General features: G+C 43.4%; 1 protein-coding gene across 1 annotated transcript in view; it reads right to left on the bottom strand.

Moving 5' to 3' along the window:
• BANK1 (B cell scaffold protein with ankyrin repeats 1) overlaps positions 1-20,255 on the bottom strand; it is a 461,974-nt gene that overhangs the window by 277,116 nt on the left and 164,603 nt on the right. The window contains exon 6 of the mRNA XM_077476629.1: positions 16,482-16,593. Coding sequence (XP_077332755.1) covers positions 16,482-16,593 — 112 coding nt within the window. The remainder of the gene's footprint in view (positions 1-16,481; positions 16,594-20,255) is intronic.

Below are 20,255 nucleotides of genomic sequence, written 5' to 3'. Positions count from 1 at the left end.
TCTCCTGTGTTTAAGGCCGGTATAGTCCAGATTCTATGCTTAGCGCTAGAATGAGATGAGAAGCAGAGGATGATATTGACTATGTGTCGCACCTGTGTCTCCTTATTGAAGGTGAAACCGAAGGTATCAAAAATAGTGCTGAGGAATTTCCTGTAAGAGAAGATAGCACCTCTGGTCCTTTTTTTTCATTTTCTCTATATCTCACTATTAGGGGAATACATCAGTGTGACAAAGGTAAAGGCTTTTTGTTTTGTTTTTTTTCTCTCTCTTTTTTTTTTTTGGACATATTCCTGGCCACTATAGCCAAGGCATGAACACATAAGGGTTATATTCAAGGACACGGAGAAGTGCAGGTGGTCTCCCCTATTGTGGTTAGAGTGCACTAACGGCAGACCATCAGTGAAGAGGCCCCTGAAAAAAAGAAAAAGGTCTCAGACATTTCCCGATACTTATACAGTGACCACTAAGTGAAAGGGGAATCCTGGGGAGGAGAAAGATAAAGAGGGACAATATGAGGGGAAGAAACCCAAAAGCTAATGATCCCAAAACCCCAAGAGAGAGTTTAAATACAAGTACGATCCAGAAGTACCTTAAAGAAACCAGCCAAAAAAGTCCTGGCATAGAAAAAAAACAGCTGGGCACACGAGAGAAGAGGAAGGAGGCAGAAAAATTAGCTGGGTCACAGGGAGACACTTCCGGAGAGGAGTTGGATTTAGATTTGGATGGCAAAAGAAAGGAGCAGAGGGATATTTCCCAAATACCAACAAAAGGCGAAATACAGGAAATGTTCACGAGATTGGAACATACAATCAAGGCGGAGATTTCAACCGTAAGGGCGGATATGGGACACCTGTTAAGGAGGATAGAAGAAACAGGCTCAGGAAATATTTGACTTACAATTGCAATCTAGAAGGATGCAAGAGGCTCACAGGGATATCTTATATAGAATGGAGGAACAGGAGAACCAGAGCCGACGTCAAAATCTTAGGATCAGAGCCCTGCCAGAACAACAGGGAGAAGATCTAGGAGCAAAAATGGCAAAGATATTTAACCCTTTACTAGGAAGAGCGGAAGGAGAAGAATTAAAGATTGATCGAGCACACAGAGTGAGGAAACCTCCAGGACTAAGGGAAGAGGTACCAAGAGATGTGATTATAAAATTTCACCTCTATGAGGATAAAGCCAAGATATGGAGCAGATAAGAGGACCGTCTCCAATACAATATGAGGGTACAATACTGCAAGTTTTTACAGATCTCTCTGCAGGGACCCTGGCACGGAGAAGACAACTAAAACCCCTATTGGAACAGTTGAGAAGCGCAAACATAAGGTACAAATGGGGGTTTCCGACAGCCCTGTTAGTCCAGAGAGAGGGAAGGACTATCAAGCTAAAGTTCCTAGATGAACTAGAGGATTTTTGTAATAAACTGGGAATTTCACCTCCCAAGATCCCTCGAGATCCACGTGAAACTTAATGTGAAGGGACTCTATTCAATAAGGGGGGGGGGGGGGTGGAGGGTGATAGTTGTTTTTTTTTTTTTTGCTTTGGTTCTGGTCTGAATTTTTCTTCCTTTTTTTTTTTTTTCAGGTTGGGGAGGGGGGGGGAGGGAGATCCCGGGGAGAGAGGGGCGGGGGGGGGGGGGATTGACAGGAGGAAGGATTGGATGGGCCACCACTCCTTGTTTGTATAGGGGGAATCCTTCTCCCAAGGGGTGGGGGGAGAAGGGATACAGAAGTGGAGGGTCGCAGTTGGAGTTACACCCTAGTAGGTATTGCTTGCAGAGGGGAGCTGTGCCCCCCAATGACAAGTAAAGGCCAGGATTGGGCCAGAGGGAGGGGAGGGGGGGGGAGGAGTGGGTGGGGAGGGGGGATAGGTGGGAAAAGAAAAGCCTTGCAGAAGGGGGGAAAGAAAGGAAAGGGAAAACTATGGGTAGGGTAAAAAGATACAGAATAAATATGCCATCAGACAATCTAGGATGACTGAGGTAAAATTTTTGTCATACAATGTAAAAGGATTAAATTCTCCTAACAAAAGGTACAAAGTCTTAAAGGAACTGCAGCAATACAGTGCAGAAGTGGTATTCTTGCAGGAGACCCATCTAACCCAGGATACGAATATCAATCTATATTCAGATAGGTTTCCGATCTGGTTCTATGGGGACTCCCCAATAAGGAGGGCGAAGGGAGTGGCGATTGGATTTGAGAAACATACAAGATTCACATTGCTCGATAGGCTGACTGATCCTGAGGGCCGATATTTGTTCCTTAAGGGAGAACTAGGAAACAGGGTGTTTACGCTTGCAAATGTATATTGTTCAAATAAAAATCCAGTAGGATACTTGAAACAAATATTACGGAGACTAGCAGACTTTAAATCAGGAGATGTAATTTTGGCAGGGGATTTAAATTTTTGTATGGATCCGGCCATGGATAGCACGTCCCGTGCAAGGGGGACGAATGAGAGGACTCTGAAAATAATTAAGCATCGCCTGAAACAACACCAAATGATGGATGCTTGGAGGATCCAACATGAAAAAATAAAAGATTATACTTTTTTCTCCCCCGTGCACGGGACACACTCCAGGCTGGACTACATATTGGTGGATCACAGGCTGTTAGAAGAAGTCTCTGAAACAAGGATAGGAATAGTGTCTCTGTCAGATCACTCCCCAGTGATAATGAAGATGAGGATACCCGGAATTCATAGAAAACCTTTTACATGGAGATTAAATGAAAATTTTTTACAGGATAAAGAAACTGTAGAGATAATTCGGAAAGAAATAGAATTCTACTTCTCGATGAATGATATAGGGGAAATTTCGGGTGCCTCCCTATGGGAAGGACATACAGCATACATCAGGGGTATCCTCATCTCCATAGGAGCAAAAAAGAAAAAAGATAGAATAGAGAAAAGGGAGAATCTGATAAAAGAAGTTTATAGATTAGAGCAAGAGCATAAAAAACATAAGGGTCAAAAGCAGGAACCCTATCATCTACTGATCAACATGAGAGAGGAACTTAAGGACTTGATGGATCAGGAAGCAAGGAGGGCATATGAGGGAAGAGCCAGAGAGAGATACTATGGGAAAAATAAAACAGGTAAATATTTAGCGAGACAGCTAAAAGGGAAGAGGGAGACTAACTTTATTGATAAAATTCAGGACAAGAATGGGAAGATGGTCCACACTACCAAGGAAATTGCGGAGGTATTCAGGCAATATTACGAAGCACTGTATAATGTAGGCCAAAAAGGGGGGCGAGGTAAAGGGGATGAGGAAATTATTAAAGAATTTTTGTACGATTCTAAACTACCGCATTTACAAGAAAGTGACAGATATAATATAGATAGACCTATTACAGAAGAGGAAATCCATAAAGCGTTAAAGGAGACGGCATCGGGTAAAAGTCCGGGACCTGACGGGTATACGATTTTCTACTATAAAAAATTTAAGGAGATATTAGTCCCCAGATTAAGTAAATACATGAACGGATTAGGTACAAAATACGAAATGAAGGCAGAGGCTTTACAGGCCTCCATCACGGTATTACCAAAGGAGGGTAAGGATCACTTGCTCTGCTCCAGTTATAGGCCGATAGCATTATTGAATGCTGATACAAAGCTATTCGCCAAAATATTGGCGTCTAGATTGAAGGAAAAGATGAATGAACTAGTGCACCCAGATCAGGTCGGGTTTATACCCGAAAGAGAAGGGAGGGATAATGGAGTAAGGGCATTGCTCCTCCTCCAGGCCGTAAAAAATAGTGGGACCCCAGGTCTATTCCTGTCTATAGATGCGGAGAAAGCATTTGACAGGGTAAACTGGGGACTCATGATAGAAACGTTAGAAGTAATGGGTATGGGACCGAGAATGATCCAATGGATCCAGGTACTTTATAATCATCCGCAGGCCTCGGTAAAGATTAATGGAGAATCCTCCGCTCAATTTCAAATGAGAAACGGCACCAGACAGGGGTGCCCGTTGTCCCCGCTCCTTTTTGCTTTATCTTTGGAGCCATTACTGACCGTTATCCGAAACAACCAGGATATAAAGGGGATTGAGATGGGAAGGGACGAACACAAACTCGCAGCTTATGCGGACGATGTGCTCTTTTTCATTACCAATCCTAGGATTACGATTCCGAACTTGCTGATGACATTGTAAAAATTCGGCAAAATATCGAATTTGAAAATAAACCTCAGCAAGTCCGAGGTCTTGAATGTTAATATCAGCATCCAGGAAGAGGAGAAACTCCAGGCAGAATTCCGCTTCCCCTGGCGTAAGGAAATTAAATATTTGGGAGTTTACCTTACGGATACGATCAGGAAAATATACATGAATAATTATATCCCATTACTTGATGAAATTAAAAGAGAAATAAAAAAAATCTCAACATGTCCCCTCTCCTGGTTAGGACGGATTAACGCAGTCAAAATGTTTCTGGTCCCAAAGATTATATATAAGTTTCAAATGTTGCCCATCCCGCTCTCTCAGGCCTACTTTAGAACACTGAAAAATATAATCTCTAAATATATATGGCAATTTAAAAAGCCGATAATTACTTTGGCGGTGTTAAGCAGGGGGAAAAGACAAGGGGGACTGGCAGTCCCGGATCTAAAAAGATACTACAATGCAGTAGTTTTGTCACGAGTAGTGGAATGGGCGAAAGAGGTAAATGAAAAGAGATGGGTGAGTTTAGAAAAGGTAATGAGTCAAGCACTTTTAGGATGCATAATATGGAATCCTCCACAGTATAGGACAATAGGACCCAATGCACACGAGATAACACGTTTAGCATTTAAGATATGGGACCGCACACACTCACAAAATAACTGGGGGTATAATTCACCTTTGATTTTTCTCAAGGAAAACGATTATTTTACACCGGGAAAACAGGAAGTAGGGGGTAACTGGATAATAAAAGGAAACGCACAATTAAAAGACATATTAGTTAATGGTAGAATAATTTCATTTCAAGCACTGAGCGTAGACACTGAACTTATGAAGATCGATGTATGGCGGTTCCTCCAGTTAAGTCACTTTATCTCAAATTTACCTCAGCCAATTCGAAGTGAAGAGGATTTGAGACCTCTAGAGCGGTTATGCCTGAGAGAAAAATCGAAAAAAAATATAACTCGAATATATAAGATTCTCTCAGATGGAGACGAGCGGGAGGACCCGCCATAAATTGAAAAGTGGGAAAAGGACTTGGGGTCACAATGTAGCACTCAAATTCGCAAGAAGATATTCAAATTAATTCACACCGGGGTGGTAGATAATAAGCTGATAGAGACAAACTACAAATGTTTATCAAGGTGGTACGCTACTCCTGACAAAACGGCCAAATTTGTGGTAGCGCAATCTGCGGATTGCTGGCGCGGGTGTAAAAAAAATTGGGACTATGGCCCATATTTGGTGGGACTGCCCCATTATCAAAAAATATTGGAGGAAGATCATAGAGATAATAAAGATTGTAACTAAAAAGGAAATAAGAGAAGATCCTTGGACGATTCTATTTCATGGGACAGATGAACCCATAAAGCAATACAAAACCTCGTTAATTCCCATTCTTCTAGATACCGCCAAAAATGTAATCCCAAAAAAATGGAGAGAGACCGAAAGTCCTAAAATATCGGAATGGATTTTTCATGTAAATGAAATACAAAAAATAGAATACTACAAGGATGGGGACGAAGATCTAACAGTAGAAGAGGGAGGCTTAGATAAATGGACTCCGTGGGAAGAATTTAAAAACTCTTGGAGATATGTAGAGGAAATTACACAATAAATATAAGGGAAAAAAAAAGAGAAACTAATACCCGGTCAGAAATAATGGATACAACTACGGCACCCATGAGCAATCTGCAAGGAAAGGGGGGGGGGTGGGCGAAGGCAGAGGGGTATTTAACGTTTGGATGGTATAGGTATAATTTATAATGAAATTAAGAAATGTTTGTATTTATGTGCAATAAGGTTTTTCTTTTTCTCTTTTTTGTAAAATGGTTTATATACTCTTTGTTGGGAAAAAAATAAATAAAAAATTTGAGATAAATAAAGAATAAAAAAAAAAAAAAGAAAGCGGGAGTCCAAGGTTAAGCCAGAGGTCAGGTCAGGAGAAGATCAGTGAAGTTGATGAGGCAATCCGGGTCACAACAGGTAAGAAGCTGAAGCTGAAGACGAACCAGGAGTGTGTTTGGATGACCTCACTTCCTTTATAGGTCCGCGAGGGGTCACAACCTGTGTGTGTGTGCTCGTGCGCTTTAGCCCATTCCTATTGCGCACAACTGTGCGCCAGTGTGCCTTACCCCTGTGCATCTTATGACAGTTTGGTGGATATATTAGATGACAAGGTAATAAACAGCTTAAAATCCACGAGCAGTGAGCTCGTATACCCACGTCACTTCCAGTGTGCCTGTCGATCAATCATGACATGTATCGTCACATCCACGGGACTTCCTAAGGGGATCTGATCTCTTAAACATAACTAAACTATATGGGAATCCTTTTATTTTATATACTACACAGGTGAGTCTGGGAGGACTAGTGATGGACGAACTTCCGACGGGACGTTTCGCGAACGCGAAACGCGAACGGACACAAACGTTCGCGAAAACGACCGTTCGCCGCGGGCTCCATTGACTTCAATGGGAGGCGAATTTCGCAAACCTTTAGGTCGAATTTGCGGCCACGGGGTAATTATTAGGGGGTAGCACGTAGTCCCACCACCTGGACAATAGCATAATACATGTATGAGGTGAATTTGGGATCGATAACTACAAGCATTTTTTTTTTATTTGGGAAATTGTTCTGACAATTCAGGACTATGGAGCTAATGAAGGCAATGGAGGAGAGGGAAGGTCAGGGACCAGGGTAGGCAAACAAGAGGGTGCAGGAGATACAGAGCACTGACAGCAGCACCGTAATACAGAGCACTGACATCAGCACCGTGACATACAGCGCTGACAGCAGCTCCGTGACATACAGCGCTGACAGCAGCTCCGTGACATACAGCGCTGACAGCAGCTCCGTGACATACAGCGCTGACAGCAGCTCCGTGACATACAGCGCTGACAGCAGCTCCGTGACATACAGCGCTGACAGCAGCACCGTGACATACAGCGCTGACAGCAGCTCCGTGACATACAGCGCTGACAGCAGCTCCGTGACATACAGCGCTGACAGCAGCTCCGTGACATACAGCACTGACAGCAGCTCCGTGACATACAGCGCTGACAGCAGCTCCGTGACATACAGCGCTGACAGCAGCACCGTGACATACAGCGCTGACAGCAGCTCCGTGACATACAGCGCTGACAGCAGCTCCGTGACATACAGCGCTGACAGCAGCTCCGTGACATACAGCGCTGACAGCAGCTCCGTGACATACAGCGCTGACAGCAGCTCCGTGACATACAGCGCTGACAGCAGCTCCGTGACATACAGCGCTGACAGCAGCACCGTGACATACAGCGCTGACAGCAGCTCCGTGACATACAGCGCTGACAGCAGCTCCGTGACATACAGCGCTGACAGCAGCTCCGTGACATACAGCGCTGACAGCAGCTCCGTGACATACAGCGCTGACAGCAGCTCCGTGACATACAGCGCTGACAGCAGCTCCGTGACATACAGCGCTGACAGCAGCTCCGTGACATACAGCGCTGACAGCAGCTCCGTGACATACAGCGCTGACAGCAGCTCCGTGACATACAGCGCTGACAGCAGCACCGTAAGCAGCCCCAGGAGGAAGTCAGCACAGCACAGGGATGGTGTGATCCCCTCATAATAAGAACCCCCAGGAGGAAGTCAGCACAGCACAGGGATGGTGGGAGCCCCTCATAATAAGAACACCCAGGAGGAAGTCAGCACAGCACAGGGATGGTGGGAACCCCTCATAATAAGCAGCCCCAGTAGAAATATGACACCGCTCAACCTCTTCAAAGAGGAGGGTAGGGGCATATAGTACGGTGTGCTTTTTTGGGTCAGGGAAGTGAGCCAAATGAATTAAGAAGGTCTGTGTGCTTGATTCCAAAAATTGTTTATAGACATATACATGGTCTACTGATCACATGTGTTGAATTCCTCCGAGATCCATGCCTCATTCATTTTTAGAAATGTGAGGTAGTTAACACTGTCGTGAGCTAGGCGAGTACGCTTATCGGTCACAATCCCCCCTGCTGCGCTGAACGTCCTTTCGGACAGGACACTGGATGAGGGGCAAGCCAACAGTTCGATTGCAAATTGGGCAAGCTCTGGCCAGAGGTCAAGCCTGCCCACCCAGTAGTCTAGGGGTTCATCACTCCTCAGAGCGTCCACATCGGCCGTTAACCCAATGTAGTCGGACACCTGACGGTCTAGGCGTTCCCTGATGCTGGATCCGGATGACACCTGTCGATGGGTCGGCTGAAAGAATGACCTCATATCCGAAGTCACCAACACATCTTCAAACCGGCCTCTTCTTGCAGGCGCTGTTGGATTGGTACCCGCAAATCCTTCTCTGGGAGTGGGAATTGCTCCTCTGCCAGCGCACGCAAAAGCAGAATGCAGCATTTCTCGAAGCAAGGCCTGGAAGTGCTGCATTCTGACAGCCCTCTGCGACGGCGGTAACATTTCCGCCATTTTGTGTTTGTACCGGGGATCTAAGTACGTTGCCACCCAGTACTGGTCCTTGACCCTCATGCTTTTTATACGGGGGTCCCTATTAAAACACTGGAGCATGAAGGCCCCCATTTGCACTCAAGCGGAAGGTATGTGGTGGTGGTGGTGTTGTTGGTGGTAGTGTCTTTGGGGGTGCACATAGCAGAGAGTGAAGAAGAGGGTGCAGATCGAGAGGATGAGGAGGGTGCAGAAGAATAAGGCTGAGTGAGCCACTCAACCAAGTCTGGTGCGTCCTTTAAAGTAATTGAACGCACCTTCTGCAACTTCCCACTTTGGCTCAAGGCTGTTGCTCCTGCCCTACCCCTACCACCCCTGCGGAAGGGCCTGCCTCTTCCTCTGCCTGTCATTTTTTAAATCACCCTGTGACAAAACTCTTAGTCCCTATACCGCTGAAGGACTGCTGCAGTATAGGGCAGCGGTCAGCAGTAGTGCACGTCAACCCTATGTATTGTGGACCGATAGCGGTCCTTACAGAACAGCAGACTGTACTGCACTCAGGCCTATGTACCGTAGCACCCTATACCAAGTTACCAGTCCTTATAAAAACTTTTGTGGACCAAGCAGGTTGTGTGTTAGTGTTTAGCAGACTGTGCGTCAGTCCCTATACCGCTGAAGGACTGCTGCAGTATAGGGCAGCGGTCAGCAGTAGTGCACGGCAACCCTATGTATTGTGGACCGATAGCGGTCCTTACAGAACAGCAGACTGTAACGCACTCAGGCCTATGTACCGTAGCACCCTATACCAAGTTACCAGTCCTTATAAGAACTTTTGTGGACCAAGCAGGTTGTGTGTTAGTGATTAGCAGACTGTACGTCAGTCCCTATACCAATGAAGGACTGCTGCAGTATAGGGCAGCGGTCAGCAGTAGTGCACGGCAACCCTATGTATTGTGGACCGATAGCGGTCCTTACAGAACAGCAGACTGTACTGCACTCAGGCCTATGTACCGTAGCACCCTATACCAAGTTACCAGTCCTTATAAAAACTTTTGTGGACCAAGCAGGTTGTGTGTTAGTGTTTAGCAGACTGTGCGTCAGTCCCTATACCGCTGAAGGACTGCTGCAGTATAGGGCAGCGGTCAGCAGTAGTGCACGGCAACCCTATGTATTGTGGACCGATAGCGGTCCTTACAGAACAGCAGACTGTAACGCACTCAGGCCTATGTACCGTAGCACCCTATACCAAGTTACCAGTCCTTATAAGAACTTTTGTGGACCAAGCAGGTTGTGTGTTAGTGATTAGCAGACTGTACGTCAGTCCCTATACCAATGAAGGACTGCTGCAGTATAGGGCAGCGGTCAGCAGTAGTGCACGGCAACCCTATGTATTGTGGACCGATAGCGGTCCTTACAGAACAGCAGACTGTACTGCACTCAGGCCTATGTACCGTAGCACCCTATACCAAGTTACCAGTCCTTATAAAAACTTTTGTGGACCAAGCAGGTTGTGTGTTAGTGTTTAGCAGACTGTGCGTCAGTCCCTATACCGCTGAAGGACTGCTGCAGTATAGGGCAGCGGTCAGCAGTAGTGCACGGCAACCCTATGTATTGTGGACCGATAGCGGTCCTTACAGAACAGCAGACTGTAACGCACTCAGGCCTATGTACCGTAGCACCCTATACCAAGTTACCAGTCCTTATAAGAACTTTTGTGGACCAAGCAGGTTGTGTGTTAGTGATTAGCAGACTGTACGTCAGTCCCTATACCAATGAAGGACTGCTGCAGTATAGGGCAGCGGTCAGCAGTAGTGCACGGCAACCCTATGTATTGTGGACCGATAGCGGTCCTTACAGAACAGCAGACTGTACTGCACTCAGGCCTATGTACCGTAGCACCCTATACCAAGTTACCAGTCCTTATAAAAACTTTTGTGGACCAAGCAGGTTGTGTGTTAGTGTTTAGCAGACTGTGCGTCAGTCCCTATACCGCTGAAGGACTGCTGCAGTATAGGGCAGCGGTCAGCAGTAGTGCACGGCAACCCTATGTATTGTGGACCGATAGCGGTCCTTACAGAACAGCAGACTGTAACGCACTCAGGCCTATGTACCGTAGCACCCTATACCAAGTTACCAGTCCTTATAAGAACTTTTGTGGACCAAGCAGGTTGTGTGTTAGTGATTAGCAGACTGTACGTCAGTCCCTATACCAATGAAGGACTGCTGCAGTATAGGGCAGCGGTCAGCAGTAGTGCACGGCAACCCTATGTATTGTGGACCGATAGCGGTCCTTACAGAACAGCAGACTGTACTGCACTCAGGCCTATGTACCGTAGCACCCTATACCAAGTTACCAGTCCTTATAAGAACTTTTGTGGACCAAGCAGGTTGTGTATTAGTGTTTAGCAGACTGTGCGTCAGTCCCTATACCGCTGAAGGACTGCTGCAGTATAGGGCAGCGGTCAGCAGTAGTGCACGGCAACCCTATGTATTGTGGACCGATAGCAGTCCTTACAGAACAGCAGACTGTACTGCACTCAGGCCTATGTACCGTAGCACCCTATACCAAGTTACCAGTCCTTATAAAAACTTTTGTGGACCAAGCAGGTTGTGTGTTAGTGTTTAGCAGACTGTGCGTCAGTCCCTATACCGCTGAAGGACTGCTGCAGTATAGGGCAGCGGTCAGCAGTAGTGCACGTCAACCCTATGTATTGTGGACCGATAGCGGTCCTTACAGAACAGCAGACTGTAACGCACTCAGGCCTATGTACCGTAGCACCCTATACCAAGTTACCAGTCCTTATAAGAACTTTTGTGGACCAAGCAGGTTGTGTATTAGTGTTTAGCAGACTGTGCGTCAGTCCCTATACCGCTGAAGGACTGCTGCAGTATAGGGCAGCGGTCAGCAGTAGTGCACGGCAACCCTATGTATTGTGGACCGATAGCGGTCCTTACAGAACAGCAGACTGTACCGCACCCAAGCCTATGTACCGTAGCACCCTAGACAGACCAAGTTACCAGTCCTGATAAAGAGCTTTGTGGAACAAGTGAGTTGTGAATGATTAGCAGACTGCAGCAGAAGGGCAGCAGTCAAGTATAATATTCTTTCTATATTTGGAAGAAAGAATATTATACGTGTACAAGCCTATTACCGTACCACTGATACCAGTCCTGAAAAGAACCTTTGTGGAACTAATAGTAACAGCAAGTCTTTAAAATTATCCTCACTGCCTGACACACTGCTTCCTGCCTGTCCCTATACAAATTGGCAAAAAAGAGTAGGCTGGAACGATTAGCTGGAATAGCTCTTTTGTGGACCTGATAGTAACAGCTAATGATGATGATGATGATGATGATGAAGAAAGACTAATCTGGCTGAGCTGTCCCTAAAATAGCAGCATACAGCGCTCTGTCCCTTTATCTAAACTGACAAAAGAAACTCAGGCTGCTGACCTAACACCTATACCAGTCCTGAAAAGAACTTTTGTGTACCAAATAGCTAGCGTTTTCTCTGTCCCTACTCCACACAGGATCCTTTCCCTACAGTGACAGAAGAAAGAATGTAAAATGGCCACCGGATCGGGTGTATTTATAGGTTAGGGGGAATGTCCAAGTGTCCATGAGCTGTCATGTCTCAATTGGTTGTCCTGTAACACATGATAAACGTGTCACGAAAGGTTAAAGTTCTTGTATACATTAAACACGTAAGTCCGCCGGGGCGAACGACGGAAAAAGGCGTTCGAACCCGCGGACGGCGAAAGTCGGAAATTCGCCGCGAAACGACCGCCGGGCGAAACGTTCGTCCATCACTAGGGAGGACCACCCGACCTCAAGACCTAAGAGAGGATGACCCCTATAGGTAGCTGTAATTATCTGTCTGAGAGAGCCACTAGCCAGGCAAACCATAGGAGGGTAATTTGAAGCCATTGGAGCCTACCAGATCATTCACATATGCTGTTACCTTACAGCAGGAGGGTGAGAGGCCAATCTGCACAGAGGTGTCACTGCACTTAAAGAAGAGACTCTTGTCACTTTTATTTTTAACTTATCTTTTGTTTTAACTTTTGTTTTAATTTATTTTCGCACAGTGGGAGAATTTATCACTTCTGATATTGGATTATTTCTAGGACTTCCCAATTTATGGACTTTATTATGTTTTATTCATTTAGTCACATTATTTATATCTTAAAGCAAACAATATCACTTATCCAGTGCTTAGGTAAAAAATCTAACAAATATATATATATGTCATAAGTCTTAAAAGTTCATCTCTAGTAATCCGTAAGACTAAAGCAGTGCTCTTCAGTGTATTATACACAGAAAATGAACACAGTTTAAGGGTAATGCACCCTGTGACAAGTAAGTCCAGCTAGAACATACGCAGTTGAATGTTCGAAAGGGGGCTTGACAGATATGTAGTAATAATCACCTTCACCGCACCACGTGATTTCACTCCCCTCAAAATTCACACTCACCAAATCAGTGAGGGGTAAATGCTTAGTGGGTATGTGTTTACAATTAACAGGCAACTCCAGAGAGGCAACTTCCTCAATATCCAAGTCAAGGGTTGATGCGTGTCCCTCAATTGTCTGATCATTCAAGCTCTAATACCACTGCCAGTCTAATTAGCTTGTAACATAGGGAAAAAATCAGTCCCCATAGCATGAACCAGTGTCAACAGGCAGCAAGGAGATGATTTGGCTCATGCTTACTATATTCAAGCCAGGCAGGTAAGCAGCAATGATTGAACTAAGTGGTTCTCGTCTTTTGGCTTCCTCAATATCCCTTTGTAGGTTAAGGCCGCGTACACACGGGCGGACTGTTCGCCCAACTTTGTCCGCTGAACAGTGTTTCAGCGGACAGTCCGCTCGTGTGTGGGCGTTCAGCGGACAGTTTCAGCGGACAGTTTGACGAACAAAGTTTTTCGGAAATTCCGAAAAACTGTCCGCTGAAACTTTGTTTGAGCGAACAGTCCGCCCGTGTGTAGGCTTGTTCGACAAACTAAGTTCCGCGCATGCTCAGAAAGGCTTAACACGCCGAAAGTTATAATGCAGTGTATAGGACGTCGTATTTTTCGTCCCGTCGTACGTGCCGTTCACGTCATCGCGCACGGTTTCAGCAAACTGTTCGTTCGTCGTGTGTGGCCATGTCCGTCCATGCTAATTTTGAGCGGACTGTTTGCCGAAACTGTTTGACGGACAAAGTTGGGCGAACAGTCCGCGCGTGTGTACGCGGCCTTAGGCACCAGTAGTCACAAAATCCACACAAAAACTATTTCAACAGTCAGACCCAAAATATACAACAGTTGAAAGGGCCACACAAAGTTTTCTTGACCGACATGATCACGTTATTATTTACATTATTAGCACCTATTGACTATTTTTAGTTCTCTTCGTGGTTTAGGATTGCTGTACCTTTGTTTTTTTGTGTATTCAACATTTGATTATATACCACCTATTTACAGATTGTAGGAATTTTTGCACTGACTACGACAGTTTTTTTATGCTTTATTGATTCTCTTCATATTTATCATTTACGTCTAATAGCGCAGCACCACCCGTTACTATTTATCTTACATTCCACTGGCCATGGATTTTGCCTATCGGTGTTTGCGGCAGTTCGTTTTTACCCTACTATAGTGATAGTGCAGGAGCACTACTTTAGATTTTCATAACATGTTTATTGTTTTCAGAAAAAAAGAAGGTTTACAACCACTGTATTCTCTTTTTGGGGATAGAAGTTTGAAGTGAGGTTCCCAGTCCACTTTTTTTAGTTGCACATCTGTGTGCCCTCTGTAAATCTGCCCTGTTATTTTTACAAAACAGTGCACAAAACTAGATTTCCTATTCAAGTTGTGGAATTACAACAAATTTATTTCAAGTCAACACAGTACTTGTATCAAGTGTTGTTGATTCCTTTTATATGCTTTTGCAGCTGCTGCTGCTGTTTGGCATTGAGTGTTGCTGTTTAGCTTACTGTTAATCAGTAAAGGATAGATGAAGCAGTAGAAGAAGAGTATATTCTAATTTATTATGATTTATAATAATAATACAATGCATAATCTAAAGAATATTGGGAGAAGTCATGGCATTTATAGCTATCATACAGTAAAGAATAACAGTAAACTAAGAAAGCCTAAGATACTGATGTAAACTAGCTAAGGTTTTTACCTCCAAAGAAGAAGAGAGCAGCAGTGAACAAAGGAAACAATACACTATTAGCCAAATTTAAAACAAACATGAAAACTAGAATCAGGAGGCTCTAATATTCAGAAAGGAGACGCAAATCTTTCTGAATACTGACTTTTCTTTACTAACATGTTTCCTGTGAAGAGACATGTTTGCTGAATGCTTAATAAATTAAGATATAATGTTTTGTTAATGGATAAAGAGGGTGGTGTTGCGCTGTTCTATAGGGTAACATGAAATATATAAAAAAAAAATATTAAATATGAGAGGTGCATTGCTGTAATTCTGTAAAGGAAGACATTTATGAGACTCCAGGACTGGCAATTTTCACCACATACTGAACTAACCTAATTTAACCTAGAGACAAAGACGCAAAAGAGAAATAAGGACCCATTGTGACCAGTACCCAGGGACATGGGGAGAAGAATCTAAAACATCCAGTGTTTTTGAGTATATGCGGTTACCTACTTGCTGCAAGGTAAGGGGCCACTACTTATCAGTGTGTGTTTGCACAAAGGGGAGAAACACCTGTATGTCTTCACCTTTGTCTGGAAATATTGCACATTTTTTTTGCACAGTGAAGCACTTGCACTTAAGAAGATTTTGCACTATATGCATGGATTGAACACTAATATATCTATATGCTGATCTACATATAGAAAGAATATTCCTTTTTGACAAATATATTATCACTTATTTTATAAATTTTGATCTATTCATTTTGTAAGGTATTTATTTATTAATTTGCTGCTATACCGCTGCTTATGCTAATTTGCATAGGTTAGGTGCACAGAACGTTGTAATCTGTGCCCTTTGTACGATACCAATTTATACACTTCCTGAGTATATTACATATACTATTGCATTTAATTGTTTGACACCTGTTCACTTTGCACTTTATTATGGATGTTTGCACAGATTTTCTATTGTTTACATTAGCAATATTTGCATGTTTGCAATTTTTTCACTATTTGCACAATATTATATGTTGTTTCCTTTGTTTTCACATAGCACTTTAATCGTAAGGTGAAAAATACTAACGTTGGCTTTGTGTATAGGATCACAGTACACCGGAACTTATACCTCTTTTTTCTGTGCCTCTTTATATTTATTGCATTTGCAATTACTGGTACCCTACGAGAATTACAGCAACGCACCTCTCATATTTAATATTATTTTTTTATATATTTCTTGTTACCCTATAGAACAGCACAACACCACCCTTTTTATCCAATAACATTTATAGTGGATACGGTTTGAGCCACATTCTGTGTATGCAGCAGTTCTTTCCATTACTATTTTTTTTTTTTTTTTTACATGGTAGCGCAGGAATATTTATCCATTACTTAATGTTTTGTTAACGTTAGCAAGCATCAGCACTGGAGAAACCCTCTTATCATGCAGCTGAATAATGGCAGTTTGTAATGTGCTAGTGGTCTTTTAAAGCAAAATTACAGTAAATAAAAAATTAAAAAAATCAGCACAAGAGATGTGTCCCCTGCACTGCTGTCTTTCCACCATGGCACTAGTAGTATTCCGGTGTAGCGGGAATACTCAAATATCTCAGAAAAGTATATTGTACTCCATAAGATATCTTCCCAATATCATAACATTTTCCAAATATTGAGAGTATATATTTAGCAAGCACATTATCAATGTAGTACATGAGCAATTAGAATTGTTACAGACAAAGGACTTACTTAATGCTTGTTGGTTAATCTCATGCAGGCTAAATTCATGAGCTGAAATCTTGTTCCGCAATGATTTTGCCAGCACCTTATCAAGGTCCTCCAATGTGTAAACATCAAATGCCTAAAATGTAAGTTGCCTGAGATGTAAATTTAAGATAAGTACCATCATTTTATAATTTTTTACAACCCAAATAATACAAACAGGTCAAGAAAAACAAAGAAAAATACAGCTCAGATATATTACACACATGCATAGTAATTAGGTATGGGCAAACGGTTCGGCGCGAGCATAAGTTCCGGCCGAACTTTAATTGTTCGGACCTTCGGCAAACATCCAAACAAACGGGTCATTTGACAGTTTGTTTTGCCCCCCGAACCGACCACAATGCATTGTGGCACTGAACAGTGCATCACAAGCCCTGATTGGCTGAAGCAGTGAAAGCTTCAGCCAATCAGGGCACAAAGCACTGTCAGAGTCATGATTGGACACTGTCATCATGACTTTATCAAATCATGGCTCATTCTCGCCCCACAGTATAAAGTATTCTTGCAATGGCAGACATTTTTAGAGTGATTTTGGCGTGGAGAGAGATAGAACAGGGTTCTGTTCAGTGCTATTAGTTAGTTAGTGTTCAATACTGTGCTATTTTGCTTCAATTGTCAATGTAGAATATTAGTTAGGGATAATGTGAGTGTAGTGAGCAGGACCATCATTCAGCTTAGCATAGTGTGCAGCTAGAGTAGGGACAGCTCAGATAGTTTCACTGTAGTGTAGTGAGACCGTGTCATTCATACATACATTAGTGTAGAGTAAGGACAGCTTAGATCATTTCAGTGTAGTGACCGTGTCAGTAATCTTGACATTAGTGTATAGCTAGAATAGGGACAGTTCAGATAGCGTCAGTGTAGTGAAAGTTGAATACCGTCTATTTTATTGCGTTACTGCCAGTTTAACGCCATTTACTTCTGTGTGCGTTACTGCCAGTTTAACGCCATATCGTTTTTTTGCACGTTACTGCCAGTTTAATGCCATATAGTTCTGTGTGCAATAATGACAGTTTAACACCATTTACTTCTGTGTGTGCTACTGCCAGTTTAACGCCATATCGTTTTGTGTGTTTTGCTGCTAGTTTAACACCATATACAGTAGTTCTGTGTGCGTTACTGCCAGTTTAACGTCATATCGTTTTTGAGTGTGTGTGCAGCACCCACTAAAACAAAAGTGTATAAAAGAGACAATAATTAAACTGAGAGGTCCCAGTGGGACACCCATTCAGAAAATAAAGCATTACGTAGAGATAAAAAACATTTTCAACTCCTGGTTTTCCACAGAAAGGCTTAGGAGGGGAGATCAGAGGGGCATAAATCCAGAAGTCAAGTAGCCTAGCCAAAAAGGCCAAAGTAGTGAGTGTTTACAGGCTGAATCCCTGGAGTAATACGTAATTTTTCCAAATGCAATAATTCTATCTACTCCAAAGTTGCAGGCCAGTTAGATACCCATTTAAGTATTACCATTCAATGTTTTACAAAAAGTGCACTAGATACAGCAGGTGACGTATGGCTATTCAGTAGAGAGGAACCCAGTAGAGTGGAATCATTGGTTAATGAATTATTGGTCAATGTAGACCCCAAAACAAAATTAAGAGTAGATCTAACTCCATTTCTGTACCGTACTAATGCCTAGTACACACTACAAGTATTCTTTGTTCAACCCAGGGGGTTGAACGAAGAAAAAAAAACTCTTCTCTGGACAGCTCTACTAACTATGTGAAGTTAGTATAGCGCTCTCCCGGCTGCTTTTTTTTTCAACCGGCCGATGTCTTCCGATATTTGGCCCGTGTGTATGGGGCTTAAAGAGATTTTAAACCCCCATGGTTTTTCACCTTAATGCATTATGTATTAAACTTAATACATTATTTTATTATCAACTTCACTCTTTCACTAAGATAAGGTTCTGGTTCTCTTGACAACCTATGAGTTTAGCGCACTATCCAGTTTGGGGAGGGTCATTTCTCAAAACCTTCCCCCACCAAAAGAGTTTGTTTAAGGAAAAGTTCATGGCCCTGCTAGGTGTAAGGGGTCATATGCTAAAACCTTAAAAATCAAGTTTCCCAGCACATTATATGCATCACTGGCAAATTCTCATAAGCCAGTAGCAAAGGGATATTCTCCATCAAATCCACTAATCCATCAGAAGTTGCTTTATTTATAATAGTTTACAATTTAACAAGGCCCTAAAAAAAAATCCTGTATTTATTGTTAATTTGTTTGAAAGCAGTGGTTTGGTCATCACAGTAATGTAATGCATTATGCCTTTTCTGCAGCCATTAGCGGTCAGTAGGATAACTAGTTACATTCATTGTCACTGAAATGTCCAGATTGATGAACAAGTGCAGCCATTTATCAGAGGTCTGCTTTCTAGTTTACACAAGCCTTTGTGGTAGTCATTATACATTAACACCTAAAGTTAGCATTACATTCTCCATACATCTAATGCCGCGTACACACGGGCGGACTGTATGGCCTACTTAGTCCGTCGAAACACATTTCAGCGGACAGTCCGCTCGTGTGTGGGCTTCAGCGGACTTTTTCAGCGTGCAGTCTGGCGTACTAAGTATTTTGGATTTTTCGAAATTCTGTCCGTCATACTTTGGTTTCAGCGCACAATCCGCTCGTGAGTAGCCTAGTTCGACGGACTAAGAATGGCGCATGCTCAGAAAGGATTTACACGGTGGAAGGGTGCATTGCTGTGTATTGGACTTCCTACTTCTAGTCCCGTCGTACGTGCTGTACACGTCATCGCGCAAGCTTTCGACGGACTGTTTGTGCATCCATGTGTGGTCAAGTCCGTTCATTCGAAAGTATGACGGACTGTCCGTCGGATTGTATGACGGACTAAGTAGGCCATATAGTCCGCCCATGTGTACGCGGCTTAAGAATAACACTAAACAAAACCAAATGAGTAACCATCTCAATACAGGGCACTTTCACCCCCTTCCTGCCCAGGCCATGTTTTAGCTTTCAGCGCTGTCGCACTTTGAATGACAATTGCGTGGTCATGCAACACTGTACTCAAATTATTTTTTATATATTTTTCTTCACACAAATAGAGCTTTATTATGGTGGTATTTAATTACTACTAGGATTTTTATTTTTTACTAAAGAAAATAAAAAAGTCCAAAAATTGTGAAAAAAAAAGGTTTTCTTATTTTCTGTCAGTAAATTTTGTAAATAAGTAATTTTTCTTCTTCACTGATGTGTGCTGATGAGTCTGCACTGATGGGTATGGATAGGCTGCACTGATGTGCACTGATGAGGTGGCACTGATATGTAGCACTGGTGAGCACTGATAGGTGGCACTGGTGGACACTGATAGGCGGCAGTGGTGGGCAATGATGGGCAGCACTGATGAGCAGGCACTGATGTGAGCCACTGACCGACATCACTTATGTGGTGTATTGGGGGTACTTATGGCCACTGATTGGTGGCACTGATTGGGCACTGATTGGTGGCACTGATAGGCACTGCTGGAGCTTTCCTGTAATTAGGGCACTGATGATCAGTGCCCTGATTATCTACCCAGGTGTTCTCTGTGAGGAGATGCCATGGATCAGCATTCCTCGCCGCACACTCTGTCAGCGTGAGGCGAGGACAGCCGATTCACGGCACTTCCGTATTTACATGTGACCGGCTGTGATTGGACACAGCCAATCACATGGTTAAAGAGCTGGGGCCACAGTTCTTTACAGAGATGGTGGTCACGTCGTATCATAGCAACACGGC

This window comes from Lithobates pipiens, unplaced genomic scaffold (genome assembly GCF_037356315.1).
Source record: "Lithobates pipiens isolate NorthernLeopardFrog02 unplaced genomic scaffold, aLitPip1_a1.2 Scaffold_13, whole genome shotgun sequence".
NCBI lineage: Eukaryota > Metazoa > Chordata > Amphibia > Anura > Ranidae > Lithobates > Lithobates pipiens.
The sequence above is the reverse complement of the archived record's forward strand: the minus strand, read 5'-3'. Positions and strand labels throughout refer to the sequence as shown.